Consider the following 24,422-nt stretch of genomic DNA (forward strand, 5'->3'; position numbering starts at 1 on the left):
TGCCCACCTGCCCACGTTATGGGTTGCCATGATGTGGAGCACCTCTGTGGCTTTTATCCGCACTAAGTCGTTGATGTCCTTCAGCAAAGCTTTCAGGCTCTCCAGGCAGCCTACAAGGCAAAGAACAAAAACAAAAACACAACTTAGACTATTTGCCAGTCTCAAAAACCAACTAACCCAGAAGTCAACAGGTGAGCCAACACTGGGCAACAAGAAGATACCAGAAGTTGTGCTGCTTTGGGGAGTTATGGAATCATGTCAGTTACACAGCATCTCAGAGTCACTGAAGGGGCTCACACCCAGGGACCGTCTCATCCCACCCTCCCAGCATGATTCTCCCTGCACACTTCTATCAGTGCCTTCTCTAAAAGGCTGTCATGGGGCTAAGAAAATGGCCTTTGCCATGTCTTTGACCCCAGGAGAAATGGGGTCAATTTATAACCCTGTCCCAAACTGGTCACATAACCTTGAATGGGTTACAACCTAGGGAGGCCAGTATTAGCAATAAAAATCCTGCCTTAGGCCGGGCGCGGTGGCTCATGCCTGTAATCCTAGCACTCTGGGAGGCCAAGGTGGGCGGATCATTTGAGCTCAGGAGTTCAAGACCAGCCTGAGCAAGAGCGAGACCCCATTTCTACTAAAAAAAAAAAAAAAATAGAAAGAAATTAGCTGGACATCTAAAAACATATATAGAAAAAATTAGCTGGGCATGGTGGTGCATGCCTGTAGTCCCAGTTACTCAGGAGGCTGAGGCAGGAGGATTGCTTGAGCCGAGGAGTTTGAGGTTGCTGTGAGCTATGCTGATGCCACAGCACTCTAGCCCAGGCAAAAGGGTGAGCCTCTGTCTAAAAAAAAAAAAAAAAAAAATCCTGCTTTAGTCATTTATCAGGAAACCCTAGATTCACACCCCTTCTCTGAACCTCAGTTTTCTTATGTGTTGGTTGAGGGATGCTCCCTCCCTTGCAGGTGGCCACGATGAGGACTAAGTAACGCAGGCACGACACTTGCGGTAGCTGGCCCAGGTCAGGCTCAACCAATATCAACCCTTATAACCGAAGTTCCACCCAGTGTCTGAGGCCATGCTAGGACCCTAGTCATGGTTACTCAGGCTGTGACATTCTCACCTATGTCGATGGCCTGGTAGACATACTCGGGGTCGTGCATGAGGTCACACAGGGCCATGAGGGCTTTCTGCCTCATAGTCACATCCTCTGACTGCAGCTCCTCATTCAGCTTTGGCAGAGCCCGACAGCCATAGGCAATGGCAGCTTTGGTGGGATTGATGTTGGGGGGCAGGTACATGGAGATCCGGGCTTGAGCCATCTTTCCACACCTGCAAAGGGCTTTCAAAGTGAAGCTTTGCAGAAACCACTGATTAAAAGAACCAAAAAAAAAAAAAACCTGTTGTAATTACTACTGTAATTTAGAAGCTACTTCTCATCTGATCTTCAAAGCTGTGAGGCCAGGTGGGTAAGTATTTTTACTTCCATTTTACAGATGAGCAAACTGAGGCTGAGAGCAATGAAGAAACTTGCTCAAGGTCACAGTGAAGGTAAGTACCAGCCCAAACTGCAAACTCTAGAGCTCTCCCATGCAATAGTGTTTAAGAAACCACTGATACTTTACAGGATGGGCCTTCAGTCAAAGGCATTGAAAGGACAAAACAAACCAAACAAGCAAACCCAGAGATGATCACTCCTTTGAGTGCTTATCCTGTGCCAACAATAACTAGTATCCAACTTAACTATCCCATAAGGAGGGGGCTTGTATTAACCATATTTTACAAATAAGGAATCTGAGGTTTGGCCAAGGAGCTTGCTGGAGACCACAGAACTGGTAAGACAAGGGGCCAAGGTTCAAAGCCAGGTTTAGCTCATTCACCACCAGGGACCCATATTCAGATATTTCCAGTACATCCATGGAAAGGAATTAAGGTTAAAGGGTGATTTATTTTTATTCCACACACACACTTTGAGCAACTATAGGCAGTGCGGGTTAGCAGTTAAAAGAACTGGCTCCAGACTCAGGCCTTGGGTGGCCCTTGACAAGTTACTTCCTCTGCAAAGGAGAGGTGATGACAGTACCTCCTTCTCTCCCTCCCCGAGTTGTCATAGTAATGAAACACGCGAGCCTGGCATACCAGGCCTCCAGATATGTTGGCTGTGGTCATTATCACGGTTGTTACGCGTTTAGTGCTGTGTACAGGCCCCAGTCCTGCAGGAATCCTACTCTAGTAAAAGCTGAGCAGTACGCTGACACCGGGCACCAGAAGACAAGCGGAGGAGGCGGCCGGGCTGGGAGGGGCGCGGCCATATCGGATTTGAGCTCCCCTCCCAGGCGAGGGTGGGCGCTGGGGACCAGGCCTGCCCTCCTCTAAGGGGCGTGGACTGCAGGAGCCCCACTGGGAATGAAAGACAGTGACTTGGGGTGTGGAGACACGGGCCCCGTCTGAGCGGCACTGGGTGGGTCACGGGGTCCCCCTGTCCCCGGGCCCTGTCCCCCCGCCGCCGCCTCACCTGCCTGAGCGCCAGCGCACCGGTAGGGCGCGCCCGTTGCCAGGCGACCTTGTTGCCAGGCGACCCCGGCAGGCAGCGTAAGCGTAAGCGGTGCCGCGCTCTGCATACTCGGCGCCCACAGCGCAGGCGCGAACGGCCCCAGGCTGGGGCCGGCTGCAAAGTGGGAGCAATGATACTTTGCCTGGTTACTGTGGGGAACAAAGATGTCGCGGCTTTGTTCAAGGTACAGAAGGGAAGGGAAGTGACTTATTTATGCCTTTCTCTGTACTGGATACTTTGCGCGTGTCTTTGACCCTCAGAGTAAACCCATGAGGCGGTCGCATTATCCAGTTTAGGGACAAGAACCTCAGAGAGGTTCAGTAGCTTCCCCCAAATCACAGACGCCTGATCCCAGGACTTCCTAGTCCTGGCCCACGCTCCTTGCTCTGCAGGCTGCCTGCCTGGGAATGACAATGGTCGGCTCCTACAGGGGCCCCGACGCACAGCCGGCCAGAGTGGTGGTTCTCAAAAGCAAGCCAGACCCAACCACCACCGGCATCAAACCCTCCCACCGTTCCCCACTGATCTCAGACGTGGGTCCAACTCCTAGCCTACTGCTCAAGGTCCTGGGTGGTGGCCTCCTCCAGCCATCCTGGACTCTCTCTTAATCCCCCAAATGGCCAGTTCTCTCCCACGGCCCGAGCTGCCTGTAACACTAACTACCTCTTTGTCCTTCAGGATGCAACTTGGTGAACACTTCCTCCATGAAGCCTTCCTCCTCCCTGAAGGAGTGAAGGACATGCCATCCCAAAATATGCTGGCTGGATGTATTATTTTGAATGGACAACACAGGAGAAATTGCAGTTTCAGAAAGGGCTAGCTGACCTGCCTCCTCCTGCATGTAGCAAGCCATAAAGATTCCTCTGGGAGGGCTGCCGTCCCTGCACCAGGGCAGGAAAACAGCCCTTATCACCAGAGACTGGGGGTTGGGGGCTTCAGTGGACCTGAATAAACACTCACCAAAGTAATCCTTATCTGCCACTAGTTTCCCACCCCCTCACATATCTCCTGGTTGACTCCCTTAGCAATTTACTGTCCTTAGTCAGATTTTCTTTGTCCTGTCATCTCGTCTCAAATTTATCATTCTTTGTCTAAAACGTATAAAAGCTTCTTGCTTTGGCCACTTCTTTGGACTTCACTGTCTTGTGATGATCCCCATGTATATGTAAAACTAGTAAAATTTGTATGCTTTTCTCTTGTTAATCTGCCTGGTGTTAATCCGGCTCCTAAATCCAGCCGGGGAGACCACGAAGAGCTAAAGGAGGGTTGGAGGTGATCTCTGTCTCCCTACATCCCCAGATCCAAATTAGTAAGTGATCCCTGAGCTTAATCCTCCCTTCTCCTAAATCCCATGGGCACGCCTCCTAATTCTTCATTTACTTCTGTTTCCCCCAGCACACTCCAACTTCCCCGAGGGTGGGCACCAGGTCGGTTCTATTTCCTTGCCTCCCCAGTGCCAGGCACATACCAGGAGGCTTTCAGTCAATGTAGAACAAATGTGTGGTTAATGGACTTGAATCAAGTTTTACAATCTAAAAGCACTTTCACCATTTCACGTGAATCTCACAACAAACCTCTGAAATAGTTAATCAGGTCCATATTATAGCTGAGTAGACTGAGTTACTGGAGGTGGAGCAGCTCACCTAAGTTCATCCTCTAAGCCTGCGACCTTTGGAGCGAAACTCATTAAAAGGCATCAAACATCAGCCTCTAGCACGTTTGGCTTTGAACTGAAGATGACTGACTGAGATCTGTGTGACAAGGATCCCATATTGTGATACAGAAAAATAAGGCAGCCGAATCAAGTAGGTTCTCAAAGCTGGGAACCCCAGGGAGCCTCTCTGAATCTGGTTCCACGGTTTTATAAGGGTTTCTGGAGGCCATCTAGCCTCACACACCTCACTGTCCAAACAGAAATTAGCTCAGAGGAGCTCAGTGACTTGGGTCAGCTTTTCCATAGCCATTAATTATGGAAATCAATTTTGGTTTTTGTTTTGGTTTTTGTTTGTTTGTTTGTTTTGAGACAGAGTCTCGCTTTGTTGCCCGGGCTAGAGTGAGTGCCGTGGCGTCAGCCTAGCTCACAGCAACCTCAAACTCCTGGGCTTAAGCCATCCTACTGCCTCAACCTCCGGAGTAGCTAGGACTACAGGCATGTGCCACCATGCCCGGCTAATTTTTTCTATATTTTTAGTTGGCCAGATAATTTCTTTCTATTTTTTAGTAGAGACGGGGGTCTCACTCTTGCTCAGGCTGGTCTTGAACTCCTGACCTCGAGCAATCCTCCCACCTCGGCCTCCCAGAGTGGTAGGATTACAGGCGTGAGCCACCATGCCCGGCCTCGGAAATCAATTTTGAAGCATGAGCTCTAGAAGCCAGGCATGTGATATTCAGACAACATTGGATTCAGAACTACGCAGATTAGGGCCGGGTGCGGTGGCTCATGCCTGTAATCCCAGCACTTTGCGAGGCCCAGGCGGGAGGATTGCTAGAGGTCCAGTGCAGATTAAGGTCTGTAGGTGGTAGACATGTCCATCCCTTGCCGCTACAGGGTGCTTGACTCCAATACTACAGCAAGAGCTCTTACACCGTGACTGCCAGCACCGCTAACCGCGAATCTCCGCATGGTCAGCCCCGCACAGAGCTCAGCCTCCACCCTCTGGCCTCCTGGGCCCGCCCACTCCCCTATCCAGCACCGCCCTTGTTGTCATGGTGATCTCGGGCGGTCCGGCCACCCCGCTGGGACTTCAGGAAGGTTCTCGTTGCTATGGTGATCTTCGGTGCAAGGGGCGCGCGGGACTCGTTCCGCTGTAGTCGCGCCCAGACCCCGCCTCTGACGTCCGCGATCCGTCAGGCGCCCGCCGGTCCCGCGTGGCCCTCGTTGCCATGGTGATCGCCGCCGCCGGCCTTGGGCAGAGCAGGCCGCGCCCAGCCCCCCGCCTTGGCAGCGTCCCCGAGTGAGTGCGCCCGCCCCCTCTGCCGGATCCTCGGCCCACCAGGCGCGGGGTCGCGAGCGCGCCGCGTCGCCCGCACGCCGCCCACCCGCAGAACCTGAGCGCGGCCTGCGGCCCCGGGGCCGCCACATTTGCTGAGCTCACGCGCCGAGCCAGGCCTGCGCAGGTCCCCGAGGAGAGCCGGTCAGATGCCGAGGACTACAGCAGACATTGGCCGAGGCCCGCCGAATGCGCAGAAGGGCCCGACAGGAAAAGGAGCGGCTGAGCAGGCTTGAGGGATCAGACGCCGGGAGGGCCGGGGGCTGGCAGGGGACGGGCTGACGTGTGAGGCGCCGGGTTCGACCGGAGCCTCGTTTTTAGGGAATGGGAGAGGGGGGCCTGGATCTGCGTTGAAAGCTGGTGAGAAGCTAGGCAGAAGCTCGTGGGTGAGTCCCCAAGGGTTTGCATGGCTCCCTAACTGTCCTTCTCTCCTGGTTGTGTCCATAGGATTCTGGAAGGATGAAGTCCTCCCTGTCTCCTATGGGGCTCCCTGTGAGCCGGGACCGCGTCATCGCCAGCTTCCCCAAGGTAGAGAGTCATTATGTCCGCACTGCTCTCCCAACGCTGCGGCCTCGCCAGCTCTCCCCAGTCCGCTCTCACCCCGAGAAATCAAGCAGGTGGACGAGGGAGGTCTGTCCCTCGCCACATTTACCAGGCTTCTCTTTGAGAAGCTGGGACACTGGGCATTGACTTGCTCAAGGCAGGCCAGCAAGTGGATGGTGACGCCGGGTGTCAGTGTGGCGTGGAGGTTTATAAGGGCGTGGGCTTAGCAGTCAGACAGTCCTGGGTGTGAATCCCGATTCCATCATTAAGCTGCGTGTCCATGGGCAAGCGGCTCGGCCTCGCAGACCTGCCACATCAGGGTAATTGCATGGTAAACAGAAGCTGCCTTGCAGTCATGGCGGCTGTTGTTCTCATTGTCATTACTGCTGTCAAGACAGCATTCTAGTCTCCTGACCCCAAATCCAGGGCTCTCTCCCTTTGCCGTTCTGCCTTCAATTTCTGCTGAAAACTCATAGCTCTCTTCTATCTTTATTAAAATCCACTGTTAATTGCAGCAGAGGATGCAAATCAGTGCAACCGCCGTAGCGGGCAGTGGGACAATATTTACCAACATTGCAGCTGCCCCTGCTCTCTGATCCAGCCATTCCGTTTCTGAGAATTTACTCTGTGGATACCCTGGCACGGTGTACAATGTGCACAAGGACAGGTGTTGCAGCAGTTTGTAACAGCAGAAGGTCAGACACGACGTAAATGTCCTCTGAGAAAAGGCTGGTTAAACAAGTAACGGTGCTTCCTGGCACAGACGCAAGGAAGAAGCGGGGGCATCTCCTCGGGGGCTGCCGTGCAGTGACAGCCAAAGTAAATTGTTAAGCAGGAATGCAAAGAGTAGAGCAGTGTGCCATAGAGTGTGTATCAAAACCGGGGCGGGGGGAAGAAATGTCTGTTTGTTTATACATGCAGAAAATATTTTTGAAACAATACATAAGCCCGTACGATCAGCGGTTGCCTCCATATGGCAGGGAGAGAGCCTCTCCGTGGAAGAGTGGTCTTTTGTATCTTTTGGATCCTGTACCCAGGCTGGTGAGGAGGAGGTGACCATGGACTCTGGGTATTTGGGCTCTGTGGCCATTCCTCCTTCCCCCGTCTTCACCTTCCTCCCTAAGTTCCCTCTTCGCACACCCACAGAGGAAGCCTTTGTGTCTCATATCCGTGAACAATTCCCTCTGGACTTTCCATCTCAGCAGAGGCTCGGGCAATTGACAGTGTAACTAGGGATGACGGAGACTGGTGTTTCACAAACCAAAAGGAAGGGAAGCGTGATTGGCACAAAACAGTCCAGATCTCATGGTATAAAGGACCCCATTGACAGAGTCGGGACAGTGAGGATCAGAGAGGTAGGGAGGGCTGCATGATGTCACACAGCTGGGTGTGGTAGAGCTGGGATCTGAGTCGGCTGTGTCTGGCTCTAGAGCTCCCTGTCCCAGGGAGACAGCCTAGAGCATCCATCCTGTTTGCACAGAAGGTGAGATTCTCCCCTCCTACCTATAGGAGTCAGGGGTCACAGGCCACTGTTGGCCACATTCATCTTGCTTCCTAGGGCCACACCACTTCAGACCTGAGAAATTTGTGGTCAGGTTGGGCTGGGTCTATAGCATGCTGTCTGGGAAAGTCCTTCCCTTCACTCAATGTGCCTCAGTTTCCCTGTCTCTAAAAGTGGCTCACATTTCCTATCCTGTGGCCTTCCTTACCACGTTCTCTAGTTAGTCCAAAACAGTGAGATTCCTCTGATGGCCACTGTGTCTGGGCCTGCCCCCAGCTCAAAGCTGTCAGAGAAGTTGACAAGAAAAAGCAGCCAACTTTTTCCTGAGGTCGCTGATGCTCTCCTGCATGAGAGTAGACCACTGGGCTAAGCTGTTCACCTGCATTGTTCAGTTACTCCTCCAAAGACCACATGAAAAGGTGCTGGATGAGCATCTCATTTTGCAGATGAGGAAACCGAGCCCCGAGGAGGTTTTGTCATTTGCCCTTTGCAAAGCTCCTTCCACCGTCCCTGCTGCCTCTATCACAGCTGGAGCTGAGAGGGCAGCTGGGCCATGGCAGAGCCCGACTGATGCCCCCAAACCTGGAAGAGACACTCGGGCTGGGTCTCAGCTGTGGATGGAAGCAGTGCCCAGAGAGACAGAGCAGGTGGGGGGACCACTGCCGTACACAGATCACACCAGCACACTCTCCCCGCATCCTTGCCACGTTCCGTGCTTAGCCTTGGCCAATCTGATGGCAAAAAATAATGGTCACCTTTAATTTGTTAGTATCATTTTTTTCTAATTATAAACAAATGTGGACCGGGTGTGGTGGCTCATACCTGTAATCGCAGCACTTTGGGAGGCCAAGACAGGAGAATGGAGGATCACTTGAGGCCAGGAGTTCAAGACTAGCCTGGGCAACATAGCGAAACCTCGTCTCTACAAAAAATTTAAAAATTAGCCAGGCATGAGGGGGCACACCTGTAGTCCCAGCTACTTGGGAGGCTGAGGTGGGCAGATCACTTGAGCCCAGGAGTTTGAGGCTGCAGTGAGCTATGACTGTGCCACTGCACTGCAGCTGTGTGACAGGGTGAGACCCTGTCTCAAAACAAAAACAAAAAATGTGCATTCAACACATGTGATCACGTCTTAATAGCCACAGACATTTATCGAGCACTTGGTATATGCCAGGCTGGCTCTGTGCTGATGGCTTTACAAATATTATCTCATTTTATGCCCTCAAGTCTCTGATGGGGACGTTAAAGTTCGGAGAAATCGGGCAAAGCAGGTAAGGGTGGGTGGAGTGTGTGCAGTTCTTCCTGACCCTGAGCCCAGGCTCTTAAACCACTGTTCGGTTCTACCTTCCAAGAAATGTGAGAGACAGAAAGTGCCTCCTAGGACGTTTTCCAGGCACACGTATGCACACTTTATAAACAAAAATGGCATCAGAGATCCATAGACAGTACGGGAGGATCTTGGAGCCAAAAGAGCCCTCATTGTCCCCCTCTTGTTTTACCCCAAGAGGGCTGAGGCCCAGAGAAGGCAGAGACCTGTCACATGTATGCAGCAAGGGGACAATCCCCCAGGGGAGACCCAAATCTCCCAGTCCCCGCCTAGGCACTTTGATCTGGCCTGGCTCCTCTGGACTCCCAAGACCCTGGAGCCTCGAGGACAGACATGACAGGGGGTGGGGAAAGCTAACGAGGCTGCCAGCCACAGGCTCTGGAGGGAAGGCTGGGAAGTAAGTTTACCCCTTCACTGCCTGGCTCTGGGGATGGAGCTGCAGCTTTGCAGGGTGATGTTCCGATCTGTCTGTCTGTGTGTGTCTGTCTCTTTGCAGTGGTACACGCCTGAAGCCTGCCTGCAGCACAAGGAGCACTTCCACGGGCAGGTCAGCGCAGCCTGCCAGCGCAGGAACACGGGGACTGTCGGGTGAGCCCCGGGGCATTGGATGGGGGACAAAAGGGCAGGAAGGAACAAGCGCATGAATGAATGCGTGAATGAAAGAGTGAACGAATGAAACCCTGCCACAGACCAGGCCCTTGCAACCCATTATAGGCCCGAAGACAGCTGGGTTTTATCTGGCTTCACCTGATACGCCTCTGCCATAGGGAACAGCGTTCCCTTTTTCCAGCAAGTCCTGTAGGTGATTTTTTCAGCCTGGGATCACCGCACAGCTTCATTTCCTCTGTCCCTTTCCCCTTCAGGTCTCAGCATAAGTGTCAGGGCCTCTGGGAGCCTTCTCTGACCCCCCACAACTGCTTTCCCCAGCCTGGGCTGTGTGCTCTTGTGCCCCAAGAACTTACCTCACAGAATTGGAGGTTTACTTGTCTGGATTCCTCACTAGACCTAGCCAGAGAGGGCTCCTGCCTCCGAAGCACCTGCCACCACCTGCCACCACCAGCACAGGAGTTTTGCAACACTTGTTCCTTTTAACAAACAAGAGCCTGCTTGTGCCCCTCATCCTGAGGAGCTCAGTCTGCTCAAGCAGTTGGCTGAGCTCACAGGTGTCACACAGGGTGGTGAGGCTGGAAAACAGCCCAGCTCGGAGGTCCCCAAGCTGCACAGAGTGAGGCAGAGCTCAGGTCAGAATGGCCGAAGGGGCCGTGGTCGTGGGATGAGAGTAACGGCACCAGTTGGGCGTGCTGGTGCCACAGCTGGTGCTGCGTGCAGATCATCTCCCTGACACGCACAACAGCGCTGGAGGTGGGGAAACTGAGGCACAGAAGGCCCCTGCCTCAAGACCTTTGCCAGCACCTTTACTCCTTCATCTGGGAAATGGGGTGAGAGCCAGCCTGTTCCAGAACGAGAGAGCCGCCCAGCAGCAGGGTAGACACAGCCCTCGCCCTCACAGACATGGCAAGGTGAACTGCAGGCCAGGTCACCAGGTGACACAGAGGTGCCCCCTTGCTCTCTGCAGGCACAGGAAGTGCCTGTCAGCTGTTTACCCAGGTTGGTTGCTGCAACTGTTGAGCTCCTTTGGGTTGAGCTACAGAAAGTCTTCAAGTCTAAGTCCCAGGAAGCTGGACACAGTGGTGCGCACCTGCAGGCCCAGCTACTCAGGAGGCTGAGGCTGAACGGTCACTTGAGCCTGGGAGTTTGAGACCAGCCTGGGCAACATAGCGAGACCCTGTCTCCAAACAAGCCAGTCCCAGAAATGCTGCTGCACAGAGTGCAGGATGCACACAGTGAGGCTGCTGGCTGCTCTCAGTGAGCAGTGTCCCCAGAGAGCCCAGGAACCTCAGAGCCAACTTGCCTCAAGCCGCAGCCCAGATGTATCAACCCTGAGTCCTGTCCATGCCATGCCCCTTGGCCTTTCTGACCCATCAGACACCTCCAAGTGAGCAGGTGACAGTGGTGTCCTCATCAGAGAGTGCCTGCTTGCAAGGAGCCAGAGCCCAGGCCAGCACGCAGCCCCAGGGCCGGGTAGGAGGTGCAGGGGCTGCCCACCCGCCTTGCGCTGGTGCCTCCTTGCACACAGGCCGCGTGTCTGCACCCTCCGTGTAGCTCCCCCCAGCCTGGACGTGTCCACGGCTCTCGGTTACCACAGCCCACCTTGCGCTTTTGCCTCTGCCCCCTCAGCCTGTGACTCACCTCTTGATATGTCCACCTCAGGACTGGGACTTTGGCCAAGTGGGGTCTGGGCTGTACCCTAGAGGCATCAGAGTCCCCAGAGCAAACGCAGGCTCTCACACCCTCCCCTCTGAGGGCTGGGGGGTTGGAGGACAGAGTGTCTCAGCAGGGTGACCTGTCCTGTGTCCAGGAGCTCAGGAAAGGAAGGGCCTGTGAGTGTCCAAAGACTTGGCCTGAGAACAACACGGACGTGTCTCCCACAGGCTCAGGCTCTCCAAGGTGGTTGTCGTTGGCGATCTCTACGTGGGGAAGACCAGCCTCATCCACAGGTACGCAGCTTCCTGGGCCCCGTCAGCCACACCTCCCAGCACCAGGTTGTCACACGTCTGCCTGGGCAGCCCAGATGACACTGTCATGTGGGAACCGTGTGGCTGCCGGGAACCACTGTGCCTCAGCCTGGTGGGAGCCAGATGGGAGGGGGTGCAAGAAATCGGGGAGATGGTAGGGCTGGGCAGACAGTGGGGCATCCCAGGAGGCAGACATTTGTCACACTGTCCCCCTGGGGCCATGGGCTTGGCCCTCCACTGCCCTGTCTATGAATGATCGCTCAGTTTCACTCAGTTTCTAACTTGCAGTGTTTTCGGGGCTCCTGCAGCCTCCCTTCCCGCACACCGTTCTTGGTGGCTGCCCTGTTGGTCCATGGCCTCCTTGGGCCGTCACTTCCTTGTCAGTCCTCCATGGGTGGACCGCATTTGGCTCCAGACTCACATGTCCTGAGCGAAGCTTCCGTGCGCATTTCTGTGAGAACACTGCTCTGATGCCTTCCCCGCTCCCGCAGGTTTTGCAAGAATGCGTTTGACCGAGACTATAAGGCCACCATTGGGGTGGACTTCGAAATCGAGCGCTTTGAGATCGCAGGGATTCCCTACAGCCTCCAGATGTAAGTCGCTGGCTCTCCCGTGGCTTGTGGGTGGGCTTCCTGGAGACACCCGGGGACCCTGGGGAGCTCCTCCTCCACTGCGCCCCCTGGCGCTGCTCAGCGAGGACCCGTCCGGACAAAGCAGACTTCCCGCTCCCCCAGTCCCTGGAGGCCCCTTGGTCCCCACAGTTGTCATCACATCTGGGGAAGGTCCTCACAGCCTGACCTGCCTGCCCACCCTTGACCTCCCCTGGTGCCCCCACCCCATACCCAGGCCCCTCCCCCCAGGCCTCCCATGATCCCACTCTCCAGGCCAGCAGGGATTAAGTCCCTTCTGAGCTCTGAGCTTCTGTCCCCACCTGTGAAATGGGTCAAATCCAGTCCCTGTGTGCCAGGCTCAGGCAGGGAGGGCCCAGTGGATGCAGCACCATCCATAGCCTTCCTCAGGCCTGACATGCTCATCTTCCTCCTAATACCACTGCCCTGGCTCCCGGTCCCCCGCCTTGCTTTCCTTCCACCCCTGTCTATCTGTCTGTTTGTCTGTCTTCTTCCCTGCCAGCCCCAGGCACCTGCCTCTCAGTGGATAGAGCTCCCCCCAGGGCTCACCCTGTCCCACTAGGGCTAGCATCCTGCTCTGCACCTGGCCTGCCCCTCCCCCAGCACCCGGAGGATGCGCAGGCTCCTGACCTCGCTCTTCGAGGGGCCCCTCCCCTCCCTGTGCTCTCCTCTGTGGCTGCCCCTGTCCCCCACTTGCCTGCTGGCAATCGCTAGGCCTCTGTCCTGGTCCCCTTCCCCTTTCTGTCTCCCAGGGTCCTTCCTCAGCCTTCTGGCCCTGCTTGGGCCGAGCCCACGGAGCCTGTGGACGTGAGCTCCTGACTCTGTCGGGACAGTGCCCCCCCCAGCTCAGGACCTCCGCAGCCCCTGTGCGTTCCTGCAGTCGGGGGATGCCAAATCTTGCCCGAGGGAGAGTACAGGGTCAGTCCAGAGCAAAAGAGGCTGTGAAAACACAGTGGCAGCTGGACAGCTGGGAGAGCAAGCACCCATGGGGACAGCCTGGGGGAGCGAGAGAGAGTGGCTGGTGGCTGGGCTCACCCTTGTGACCACAGGCTGTATTTCATCCAAGGGCCCAGGACAAAACAGGGACATGGTCCCAGCTCAGCCTCTTGCCTGACGCTGAGGCCATTGCCAACCTCCCAACCGGCCCCACCCCTAGCTCCTCCCCCCAGAGTCTTCTTCAGAAATGAAAGAAAATGTGAGCGAATTAATGAAAAAATGAAGCCTGCAGAAAAAGTTCTGCATCATGCTGGATCTCCTGAAAAAGATTGCAGACCATTGATGTCTTGTTTGTGTTTGTCTACTTTTCAGTTTACTGAGAAAAGTTAAATTCTGATCTGTTTACTTTAAAATAGGATGGATTTTCAGACTCATCCCTGCATATTGACCAGGGCGGGTAGATCTCAGCACATGGGCCTTTCTCTAAACTAGACTGTGCCCATGGCAGGCATCATTAATCGACTGTTGCATTCTTTTCCATGGATCCAGGGCTCCTAAGTCCTTCTCAGCAGGGTATTCCAGAGAGCTGGAGCTAACTACTCAGAGTCACCTGCTGGTGCCCCGTTAGGGACCTGGGACCTGCAGTGCAGAAGGTGAAGCACTGCCCCAGTCACACATAAGCAAGTGGCAGAGGCCCGGCCTGGAGCCCCAGCGCCATTCACAGAGCCTCCTCTGCAGGTGGTTGTCCACATCTTTAGAGCAAGTCACATCATGGGCCATATGCTCCTTTTTTCAGAGACAGGGTCTCTCCCTGTCACCCAGGCTGGAGTACAGTGGTACAATCACATGCAATCATAGCTCACTGTATCCTTGTAAACTCCTGGGTTCAAGGCATCCTCCTGCCTCAGCCTCCCAAGTAGCTAGGACTACAGGCACATGCCACTATGCCTGGCTAATTTTATTTTAATTTTTTTATTTTTGTAGAGACAAGGTCTCACTGCATTGCCCATACTGGTTTCAAACTCCTGGGCTCAAATGATCCTCTGGCCTTGGCCTCCCAAAGTCTTGGGACTATCGGTGTGAGCCACCACGCCAGGCCCATATGCTCCTTTTTAATGTCCCAGCCAGGAGAGCCTGAGTTGCAACTCCATTCATTCAGGCAGCGGATACCATAACTTCCTGCCCCCAGGCACCGCGACTGCAGTGACAGAAGTCCCCCCACACCTGGGCACCCAGGAAAGGATCATGAGGACCTGGGGGCAGGGACAGAGGGTCACAGCAGAAACTTCCTGAAGCCCACACACTGGCGTGGACCCCCAGGTCTCCCACCCACAATCCCACTTGCCTGTTGGCTCAGGACCCTTCGACTGCTTAACCTGCCACCACTTTCCCTGTCTCTCTCTCCCACTGCACAGCTGGGACACAGCCGGGCAGGAGAAGTTCAAGTGCATCGCGTCTACCTACTACCGGGGTGCCCAGGGTGAGCAGCGTGTGATGTCGGGGCTCCCTGCTTGGCTGCACAGCAGGAAGCCTAGGTCCTCTGTGCAGCCACCTGTTTTCTGGCCTCCAAGAAACACTGAGAAAACACTGGGCTGCTGTTTGGGGACAGGGACGCTGCCTTCACGGCTGGCTGGCTTTGGCAGTCGCATCCTTTGGGGACCCCGTGGTGGTGGGTGCTAGCTTTAAGTCTCAGCCCCAGTTATCAGCTCAGAAAGATCCCGAGAGAGGGAAGTGCTTGTCCAGAGGCCCCAGGAAGGAAGAGGCGCATCGGACTCCCGGGGTTGGGGAGAGGCTTGTCCTGTCTCAGCAGGAGGGGCCTGGGCCGGAGCGGAGGAATGACAGGGGTATCACGGGAGGACTGCCAGTTCCCTGGTGGGGCCGGTGGGGCTGGGCGCCCCCCACCTCCAGGGCCAAGGGCAGCCCAGGCACCGGCAGGGCTGACATCGGGAGGCCGTGATGCAAGCTCCCCTGCCCGCCGCCCCTTCCCCGGGGGGAGGCAGAGAGGAGCTCAGTGGGAGATGTGGGAGAACTGCCAGACGCCTCCAAAACCAGACTCAAATTACAGGGTGCCATTATGTCTACTCAGTAGTGTTAAGAAAAGAAATCACAACACCTTCATTACAATTTGAAAGAAGCAAAATCAGGAAACAAACCCTGAGCGCCTCAGCTGGCTGCAGGTTGGAGCTCAGCTCTGCCTGCACCCTCCGCCTCGCAGGCCTCTCTCTTCTGGGAGAGGGGGTGCTTCTCTCCTGGGGGCGGGATGTGAGGCGCCTGGCTGCTGTCATCCCTGTCCTTGGTCTCTCCCTTCCCCTCCACCTCGGAGCGGACCGGTCTCTCCTGCAGCCTTCAGCCAAGTGCAGAGGAAGCCCCTGTCCGGCCCCGCTCACACCCCTGGGGGGCAGTAGAGAGCAGCCACTTTCCTGGCACGTCCTCCACTCAGGGCTCCCCTAGGACCCCAACAGCACAGGAGCTGAGGGTGGGGACTGCATCATTTCCTGCCCACCCAAGCTCCACAGAAGTCTCCTGATTTGGCTATTGCTAGTCATCGTCACGGCCACAGCTGCCATTTGTTGAAAGTCGCCCCCAGCAGGCCCTGGACTAATAGCTTTTGAAATCAGCCGCTCTTGTTTAATCCTCACAGCAACCCTGAGAGCTAGAGGTATCATTCTCACCATTTTACAGAGGGGGAAACTGAGGCTGTCAGCAGTGAAGGCCCTCACCCGAGCTCCCTTAGCCATAAGTGGCAGAGGCTCTCTGACACCTAAGCCCATGTGCCCCACGCCCGCCTCGTCCGCCCTCCCTGGGCTCTGCCCTGAGGCTGGGCCGCTGGGCGCAGGTCACAGGGGAGGTGGGGACCGGGGGGCAGCCATGGGCTGCCTCCTCCCCAGCCTCCATCGTGGGGTCTGGAACTGAGTGCCTGGGGGCTGCCCTGCCAGTTCCTCAGGAGCTAGGCTCCCCCTGGGCCCCTCCTTTGACAAAGAGCCCCGCTTTGTCACACTGTTTGCCTCACCTGTGGCTGATTGGCTGTTGGCTTTTTCCGGGTGTGCAGTGATCGTCACAGCCTTCGACCTCACCGACGTGCAGACCCTGGCGCACACCAGGCAAGTCCAGGCACCGCGGCCCCTGTGCTCCCCCCGGGTTCAGCAAGCTGCCCGACGGGGCTCCCCAAACCGAGGCCAGCGGGCTGGGCGCCGACCCTAGCCCGTGAGTGCAAGGCCAGCGCAATCGCACTGGGACACGTGCTCCAAAGAGCCCGCGCTTGCTTTAATGCTCTGCTGTCACCATCTCGAAAGTCCTAAGCATTTCTGAATGAGGGGCCCCACATGGTCACCTTGCTCTGGGCCCTGAAAATTTTATAGCCAGTCTAGTCTGAAGGGACATGAACTTGGCACTTGCTATTTTGGGCAGAGAGAACTGGCAATGTGACCAATTCTGGGAGGCCATCCTGCTTCTGCCGGGAGCTGTCCAGCTGATGGACCAAAGCCCTCTCACCTTACCTTTGAGACATTCGCATCCGGCAGCTTCCAAACCCTGTGAGGGAGGCGGGGGTGATCGTTCCAGTTGATAAAAGTGCAGAACTCACCCAAGGTCTCACAGGGTGCGGGCAGAGCCAGGGCCAGGGTGAGGTCTTCACCGCCCCCGACCGGTGCTCTCGTATTCCCACCCTCTCCTGTCCGGCCAGGGCCCGTCTGTGGGACCAGCGTCCTGCTCAGCCAGCGTGGGCCAAGGCGCCCCCCCTGCACCTCCCGGCCCGATGCTCCCAGCCCTGGGGAGTTGTGTGACCCTGTGCCCTGCTCTGGGTGGGTGGGTGGGTGGCGTGTCTCAGCCTGTCTCCCCTCCGCACTCCAGGCAGTGGCTGGCGGACGCACTGCAGGAGAACGCGGCGAACTCCTGCTTCATCTTCCTCGTGGGAACCAAGAAGGACCTTCTGGTGAGCGAAGCGGCCGGAGGCCTGGCTGGCTCTGGGGAGGGGGGAAATGCCTCGACCATCGGCCCACGTTTGAGGAGGGAGGGAGGAAGGGAGGCGGCACAGTGGGAAGTGGGCAATTGCCTGCCCCCAGGGGCCTCCCTGCAGGAGGGCCACCCAAGCAACCCAGCAGGGGCCCTTCTCCAGTCAGGGGCAGCGTGTGAGCAGGCCGAAGCGGAGGCCGTGCACCTGGCCAACGAGATGCAGGCTGAGTACTGGTCGGTGTCCGCCAAGACCGGTGAGTGGGGCCCGGGCTGTTGCCGTGGTGGGGGCAGAACGCTGGGCTTTTCCTTCTGTGGCCCTGCGCATGCTGGCGTCACAGCCCCGCCGTGCAGGTGACTGGCAGTGCCTTCTGTTGCCTGAGAGGCCACCCCTTATCTCTAGGAAGCTGGGAGGCCGGTCTCATGGACGGGGTATAGCGACCCTGGCCCCGTGCTGTGCTGGCATGTTCTCCAAGGCAACCGCCACAGCCACCTGTGAGGCAGGTTCCTTTTATCCCTGGGAAGTCACTTCCAGGAACACAGGGGAGGAGGTGACAGGGCCGGGATCCAAACACCTGTAACCATGGCAGCGTCTTGCCCTTGCCCCTCGGATGCCAGGTGTGTGGAACTGCCTGACATGCAGAAGGGCCCAGTAAGTGGGTGCTCCTGCTCCTTCCTGGGTGTTGTCGTGGCTTGTGGCCCCCAGCTCTCACCCATCCCACTCCCCACCCGGTCTGCTCCTGCAACGCTGGGCCCCCAGCCCCTGGCAAGATGCCCAATATCTCCAAGCCTCAGTCCCCTCGTCTGGGAAGTGGGCTGAGGCTGTCCCTCTCATTTTTGTTAACAAAAAAGCATGTTTTGAATCACAAAAATCCACACATACTTACTGAGGAAAAGTTAGAAAATGCAGAGACGGAAAGAGCAGACTGAAAACACAGGTCGTTGAGGGATGAAATGAAATAACGTGCAGTGCCCAGCACGTAGTGGGCCCCCGGGGCTCTGCAGACTCAGGAATCAGGCCCAGTGGTCCTTGCCCCAGGCAAGGGGGCACAGTGAGTATCAGGCCAGGGATTGAGTGAGCACTGAGGGTCATGCCACCTCCAGCCCAGTGCAAACACCTTTCAATGCCATGCCTGGTGCACTCTGTTGCCCTTCCCGACACTGTCCCTTCCGCCCTGTGAGAACCTGCCCTCCCCTGTCAGAGTAACAGTTTGCAGAGAGCTTGCTGTGGGCCAAGCAGGCCTGCCCGTGCAGATGTTCAGGTTGCTGACTGCACAAGGGCAGTGTGCATGTTGGGGGCTGGAGCCCAGACTGCTCCCCAACAGCCAGCCGCCTCCACCTGGAGGAGGATGCACAAAGGCTCCTTGTGGGGGCGCATTAATCCTCATGGCCCTATGGGGCAGCTATGGAAAGTGACAAGAGCACAGAGGCACGTGTCTGTCCTGAGCTCCACACGTCCCAGCACCTGGCCCATAGCAGGTGCTCAGTAGCCGCTGGCTGGAAGAGTAGATGCTGAGAAATGAAGGCTCAGAGGTTTGAGGGAGCGGCCTGGGCAGGTAACGCGGGGGTGGGAGTGGGATGGAGCCAGGTGGGAGGTCAGGCTGGAGGGCCCTGCCTAACAGGGGCTGGTGGGACCGCACCCTGCTGTGCTTACTGTTGCTGTCACATGCTCTGGGAGGGGCGCTGAGCCGGCCTCAGGGTGGGCCGTGCTGGCTCCTGCACCAGATGCAACCAGGGGCGAGGGTGGAGGCGGATGGGGTCACGGCTGTCTCGCGGGCCCACAGGGGAGAACGTGAAGGCGTTCTTCAGCCGCGTGGCCGCCTTGTCGTTCGAGCATTCGGTGCTGCAGGACCTGGAGAGGCGGAGCAGCACCCAGCTCCAGGTCGGCGAGGGAGACGTCATCCGTGCGTACAGGCCTGGCTGGGCCGGGCGGGGGGCAGGCTCGGGGTCTAACATCCACATCCACCATCCTCCTGTCACCTGTGAGCCTGCCATTTTCCCCCTCTGTTGTCCTTTGATGCTCCTCTCTGAGTGTCACCCTGCCTTCAGGCCTGCAGCCTCCCTGCCGCCACTTGCCAGCTCAGACACCTTCCCTGGCCCCCCTGACAGCCTCCTCGTGGGCCGGCTGGGCATCCTAGGCTCCGCACACACGGCCTGGCTCTGGCTCCTCCAGTCTGCGCTTTTGCCCACTCTGTTGCACCACCCGGAATGCACCCCAGGCCTCTTGGCCTGTGCCAAGTCATCTAGGCCTTGACCGACAGCCCAAGTTCACAGCTCTGGCTGTCAGGGTTGGGGTGGCCCTTGACCCTTAGCTGATGCCAGATTACTTTTCCCCTCCTTACAGGAGTGAAAGGAAGCTCACCTGAGAGCCAGGAGGGCAGCGGGCTCTCCAGCCTGGGCTGCTGTTAGCTGGGACCTGCGTCCGAGGCCTCCACACCCCCCACGCTCATGGACAGCAACTTCTGAACCTGTGGAGGGGTGACGTGGAGCCTGAGCTCTGCGGCATGTCTGCCCTGAGGTGGGGGGGCCTATGCTCTGGGCCCTTCACCCACCCACTGCGCAGAGCTCCAGGGCTCGGCCACTCCTCGTTGGCAGGTCCTGGAGCCAGGAAAGGCCCCCGCTGGCTGCCTGGGGGCCCCACACAGCCTGGGAGGGGTACTGCAGTGATCTCCTGAAAGGCTGGTCCCACCTGCAGGGACATCAGACAGTCTCCCTTGGTCTTGAAAGGCCTCAGGACTGCTAACTGGGGACGCTCCTGCCCCGGCCCACACCCGTCGCCCATGGCCCGTGTCAGCAGTTGACCCCAGCACTCCCTCCCAGGCCTCACAGGCCTTCTCGTCACCCTGTTCCAGGCAACCTGCACTTGTCAAAGTCGGCACCCGAGGGAGAACCCACCTGCCATCCCCCCCGCGGGTTTTCTGTTGTCTGTAGGAAGCTTGTATTTCTGGGCCTTGGAGCTCTAAGCCTCACTGTCCACTGTCACTGTGCCACAGGCTCTAGGCGTCCCCGGGCAGCACAGGCATCTGGATGGGGAATTTACCCGCCTTGCTGCAGGAGGAGGGCTGCACAGCGCCCTGGGCCAACTCCCTCTGCAGCCCTTGAGCGTGGCCCTGCCCTGCTCTGGCACTCGTGCCAGGCCTGTCCCCACTGCCGCCTCCCCATCCCCCTCTCTCGCTGGCCTGCATGTCCCTTAGGCCCTGTGTAATGGCGTCCACACATCTTTGGGGGCTCCGGAGGCCTCCGGAGTCTAGCATGTTCCCGTCTCCACTGCTTCCTCCTGCACACACAGGACAGGCAGGGCACGCTCTGCGCAGAGTGCTTGTCCACAAGGTCTTCTCACCGCTGTGAACCAGCCCCATGGTCCTGTCACCCTGGCTATGCAGTCTCCTCCCCACCCGCCTCGTGCCATAGGCGGGTGGGTACGTCCGGCGTCCCCACCTGCATCCTGTAGATGGTGAGCGCTTTGCAGGCAGCCCGCAGGTCAGCGCCGTCCTCCCGGCGCCTGGCACGCTGCAGAGGCCCCGCAAGTGTCCCTCGCCGCACAGCGATCGCCAAGTAGCAGTTAGTGAAAAACACTGGTATCTCTTCCTGTTCGTTCCTGCTTCACTGTATTTTTAGCTCTCTCTTTTTTTTTTTTTACATATATAAAACACTTCTTTATGCAAATTGCTTTTAAAGTTGTTGTGTGCTTCCTGTGAAACAAGACAGTACAAAGCATATAAAATACAGAGTGGAAACCTCCGCAGTGTTACCGGCTCGTTTGTCATTTCACCAGAGTGACGTCGTGCGCACACACTGCCCGGCAGCCTGCCTGCCTAGGGAGCGGCCCCCGGACCCTCCCCCTGTGGGCACACGCAGAGCCCACGCGTTGCTTTAGCAGCAGCCAGTTTTCCTTCATGTGGATGGAAGGTCACCTTCCTTTGACCTGCCCAACACGTCATGCAGTCTGTATCCAGCTTTTAGCTTTTACCCATGGTGCTGCAGTGGCCATCCCGGTACTTAGAGCTTTGCACACTCAGGAGCTGAGCTTTTCTCTGGACTGTGGCCCCCAGCCTGGTCCACTAGCTGCAGCCTGTGGGGGTGCAGATGGCATCGGGGGTGTGCTGGGGAGGACCCGGCATGCAGGGCATAACAGAAAGCTTCACAGGGTGGGAGAGCCGGGCCATGGTGGGTGGGCTGGCGCTGTCCACGGCTCCCTCCCTTGCCCCTTCAGGCCCCAGGACATTGGGGGTGGTGTGGAAATGTGGTCCTGCTGTGACCAGCCCTGTCTGGTATATGCCCACCTCCGTGCACAGTCCTTTATGGAACTCTCCTGGTGCCAGCCGCCAAGATACACCAGCTGGTCCCTGCAGGCCCCGACTGGCGCAGCCACGACCTCTCTAATTTCAATCTTTGGCCTGGGGGGACAGGAAACTAAGCCCTCCAGGGACATGCAAGGGCTGCATTGTCACCCCGCCCTGAGTTGATGTAGCATCTTCTCTGTGGGCATCACTTCAGTGTGGCTCACACACCCTCACTTTGATACGAGGAGTCAACAGAGACATTCCTCCATCTTCAACCATGGCAGGAAATTTCTGGGGCAGAGATATTTGGGCAGGAAGTTGGGCAGAGTGTTCTGGTGCTGTGTGCCCAGGGAAGCAGACCCCTGCAGCCAGGACGCAGCAAGTGACCACGTCCAAGTGCTTCAGAAACATCTTTTCACTCTTCCATTTCCTCCAGCCCCTGCCCTGCTCTCTGTCCGTCTGTTTATAATTCATTTGTCTTTCTCTCTTGCTGGGCACACCTTGAAGCAGGTCCTTTCCCATCAATTCCTGGCCGAGCCCAGCACCCCACAGGGCCCTGTGCCCCAGCCTTCACCCCTGGCCACAGTGGAGTCTCTGCAGGAGCCAGGCCCTCTGCCCGGCCTGCCCTGCCCCTCTTCCGAGCCCAACAGCTGGGACACCCCTACTCTGGGAGGCCTTTGTGGGCACCCCCATAACTCTCATAGCACTTGTCACCCTGCGTGTGATTGACCATGTGTGGCTTTGTGCCCCACCGATCTGTGGGACCCCAAAGACCAGGTTGGTGACCTTGTCACCTCTGCTATCCCCCCAGCACCTCCAGGAGGAAAGGCCCACAGCAGGGGCTCAGTAGACGTCTCAGGGAGGCAGGAAGGTGGCTCGAGCAAGACGTGCTCCCAGCAGACACGTAGCACTGTGACCCAAGATGCCCTTCGCCTGGGGAGCAACCCTGTGCTTCGCTCTCCTCAGTGGCCAGAGACAGTTGGGCATCGTCACTCACTCTCAGACTCCGGAACTCCTGTCTGACCCCAAGACCCTCACAGGGCATCAGCCAGTGAAGCCTGTTTGGGGCCCATGTTCTGGTCTTGGCAGGAGCTTGGCAGGAGCCAGCAACGGAAAATTCCAGGGCAAAGCTGGGCAGGTCTGCGGAAGGAGCCTCATGCCCGGTAGAGGTATTCTGCACACAGGAACGGATTAGACTTGGGATGCAGGGGGCAGGGTGGGTGTTTGTTTGGTTATTTACTGCTGCATAACAAACTACCCCAAAACTTCGTTTCCTAAAGTAACAACCATTTATCATCTTTCATGAGTCTGTGATTTGACTGTTCTGCTCCATGGTTAGTGGCCGGGGCGGTGGGATGACGGTCCCAGGACCTAAAATGGCCTTACTCACGTGACTGGCAGTTGGTGCTGGCCTCAGCCTGGATGCTTGGCAGGGCCTCACCACATGGTGGCTCAGGCTTCCTCACAGCGTGGTGGCTGGTTTCCAAGCAGGGATGTTCCAAAAGATAAGCCCCAGTATGTAAGTGCTTGTCAAGCCTCCATTTGCATCACACTTGCTGCAATGGGACATTTTGGCCAAACGTCCCATTGGCCAAAGCTCAGAGTCAGTGTGGGAGGGGACTTCATAAGAGGGTGAATACCTGGAGGCCTGATGCTTTGGGGACCAAGATAGGGAACTATATCTCCCCTTTGTCCAGAAGCAAGGGGAGGGCTTTCTTGCCACGCAACAGCTCCTTGTTCTGACCTTTGCCCATGAACTCACCACGGAGGCGCTTCCTCAGGGAGGCCTGCTTTGGCCTCTCCAGCTGGGCAAGGTCACCCTTTATCCTCATCCTGGTCACCCTTGAGGCATCACTGAAGTTACCATTCTCCCCTTACTGTCCTGGTGGCTGTGGTGGCCTGTTCCACCACTGTGTCCCCAGCACCAGCCCAAGTAAGCATCGGAACGAATGAGCGACTAGTCACATGGTGCCGCCTCATGTGATGTTGCCAACAACTGGTACTTTACACTTCGGTTCCCTGAGGGAAGAGGCCAGGGCTAGGCCCACCCTTGACCCCTGACCCCAGCAAGCACCACCATCAGCTCGAACCCACTTTTGGTGGAAATTCTAGCCCAGCATCCCCAAAAGCAGAGGTCATCCAGGAGTGGGGTGCAGTAGCAAGAACCCCCACTTACAGGGCACTCACTCTGCCAGGCCTGTGTGCAGCGAAGTGCTCGAGGGGAAGCTCATTTAATCACAGCCGTGCTGTGGGCTGGCTGTCACAGCTGCCCTGTCCCTGCTAGCAGGTAAGGAGACCCAGGTGCAGAGAGCTGAAAAGACAGGACACATGTAGGCACCTTCTCCTCTGCCCCCACCCCTGCTTGGCCTCTGACCCCAGTGGGAACCCTGCTCCAGGTGGCCCCGCCCCTGGGGCGCTGTGTTCCTCAGTCATGTGGTCCCAGTCCCCTGCTGCCCAGGGTTGTAACCCCAAACACCAGCTTATTTGCGTGGCCCCAACCACACCCAGCCCTCCTCAGTGTCCCCCAGCAGAGCCCTCCCTGTCACAGCCTGCTCCCCGCACCCCCACGGTGAGTCCCCTCAGCCCCACTGCTGCAGGCTCCACAGAGACCAGAGCAGGGCACACTCAGCCTCCTTCGACCTCGTGCCCTAGGTGCCCCGGCCCGGGCCTCCTCCCAGCCCTGCTGCTGGGCTCTGCAGTGGAGGCGAGGCCCCCAGGATCCATTTCAGCCTGGGGGATGGGATGGGGACCCCTCTCAGATGAGCATCACTCTCTGGAAGGATGTGGGGCATCTTAAGCCAGGAGCTAATGCTACCTACGAACTAGGTAACTGAACATAACAATAGACAGAAGATCGGTTAAATTCACATGTTCAGGCCGGGCACAGTGGCTCACACCTGTAATCCTAGCACGTTGGGAGGCCAAGGTGGGAGGATCCCTTGAGGTCAGGAGTTTGAGACCAGCCTGAGCAAGAGCAAGACCCCGTCACTACTAAAAATAGAAAAATTAGCCAGGTGTCATGGTGAGGGCCTGTAATCCCAGCTACTCGGGAGGCTGAGGCAGGAGGATCACCTGAACCCGGGAGCTAGAGGTTGTAGTGAGCTATGATGACACCACGGCACTCCAGCCTGGGT

At 57.1% G+C, this 24,422-nt stretch overlaps 2 protein-coding genes and 1 long non-coding RNA gene across 11 annotated transcripts in view; 1 reads left to right on the plus strand and 2 right to left on the minus strand.

Annotated features, from left to right (window-relative positions):
- RSPH14 (radial spoke head 14 homolog) overlaps positions 1-2,551 on the minus strand; it is an 85,670-nt gene extending 83,119 nt beyond the window's left edge. For 3 of the 4 annotated variants that reach the window (XM_045534203.1, XM_045534205.1, XM_045534201.1), the window contains exons 1-3: positions 2,517-2,551; positions 1,125-1,371; positions 8-110 (exon numbers count right to left, since the gene is read on the minus strand). In XM_045534203.1, the coding sequence (XP_045390159.1) occupies positions 8-110; positions 1,125-1,323 (302 nt within the window). In that variant the 5' untranslated portion in view covers positions 1,324-1,371; positions 2,517-2,551. The remainder of the gene's footprint in view (positions 1-7; positions 111-1,124; positions 1,372-2,516) is intronic. The other variant, XM_045534202.1, reaches the window with a different exon arrangement.
- A 2,797-nt stretch (positions 2,552-5,348) lies between these two features.
- On the plus strand, positions 5,349-19,824 carry RAB36 (RAB36, member RAS oncogene family). Of its 6 annotated transcripts, none has more exons than XM_045534208.1 (11): positions 5,349-5,509; positions 5,993-6,073; positions 9,413-9,504; positions 11,409-11,474; positions 11,984-12,085; positions 14,473-14,537; positions 16,107-16,158; positions 16,907-16,988; positions 17,172-17,262; positions 18,790-18,909; positions 19,350-19,824. In XM_045534208.1, exons 2-11 carry the CDS (start codon positions 6,005-6,007, stop codon positions 19,412-19,414), a joined length of 804 nt encoding a protein of 267 aa, XP_045390164.1. In that variant the 5' UTR covers positions 5,349-5,509; positions 5,993-6,004; the 3' UTR covers positions 19,415-19,824. The 6 variants fall into 6 exon arrangements, with proteins under 6 accessions (XP_045390164.1, XP_045390167.1, XP_045390165.1 ...); XM_045534211.1 differs by having other exon boundaries at positions 5,438-5,513; XM_045534209.1 differs by lacking the exon at positions 5,349-5,509 and adding an exon at positions 5,524-5,905.
- On the minus strand, positions 15,117-16,543 carry LOC123625696. The gene is made up of 2 exons (XR_006730618.1): positions 16,068-16,543; positions 15,117-15,448 (listed from the first exon to the last, which is right to left on the minus strand). It is a non-coding gene; the product is annotated as an uncharacterized LOC123625696 (long non-coding RNA).
- Positions 19,825-24,422: the final 4,598 nt, after the last annotated feature.

This window comes from Lemur catta, chromosome 21 (genome assembly GCF_020740605.2).
Source record: "Lemur catta isolate mLemCat1 chromosome 21, mLemCat1.pri, whole genome shotgun sequence".
Classification (NCBI taxonomy): domain Eukaryota; kingdom Metazoa; phylum Chordata; class Mammalia; order Primates; family Lemuridae; genus Lemur; species Lemur catta.

Bases quoted from the DNA above. Each gene is read 5' to 3' on its own strand.
- RAB36 (XM_045534206.1), top strand. From the start codon at position 8,036: ATGAGGAAACCGAGCCCCGAGGAGGTTTTGTCATTTGCCCTTTGCAAA. The intron at 12,086-14,472 runs GTAAGTCGCTGG...CCCACTGCACAG, and splicing joins ATTCCCTACAGCCTCCAGAT to CTGGGACACAGCCGGGCAGG. The intron at 18,910-19,349 runs GTGCGTACAGGC...CCCTCCTTACAG, and splicing joins CGGCGAGGGAGACGTCATCC to GAGTGAAAGGAAGCTCACCT.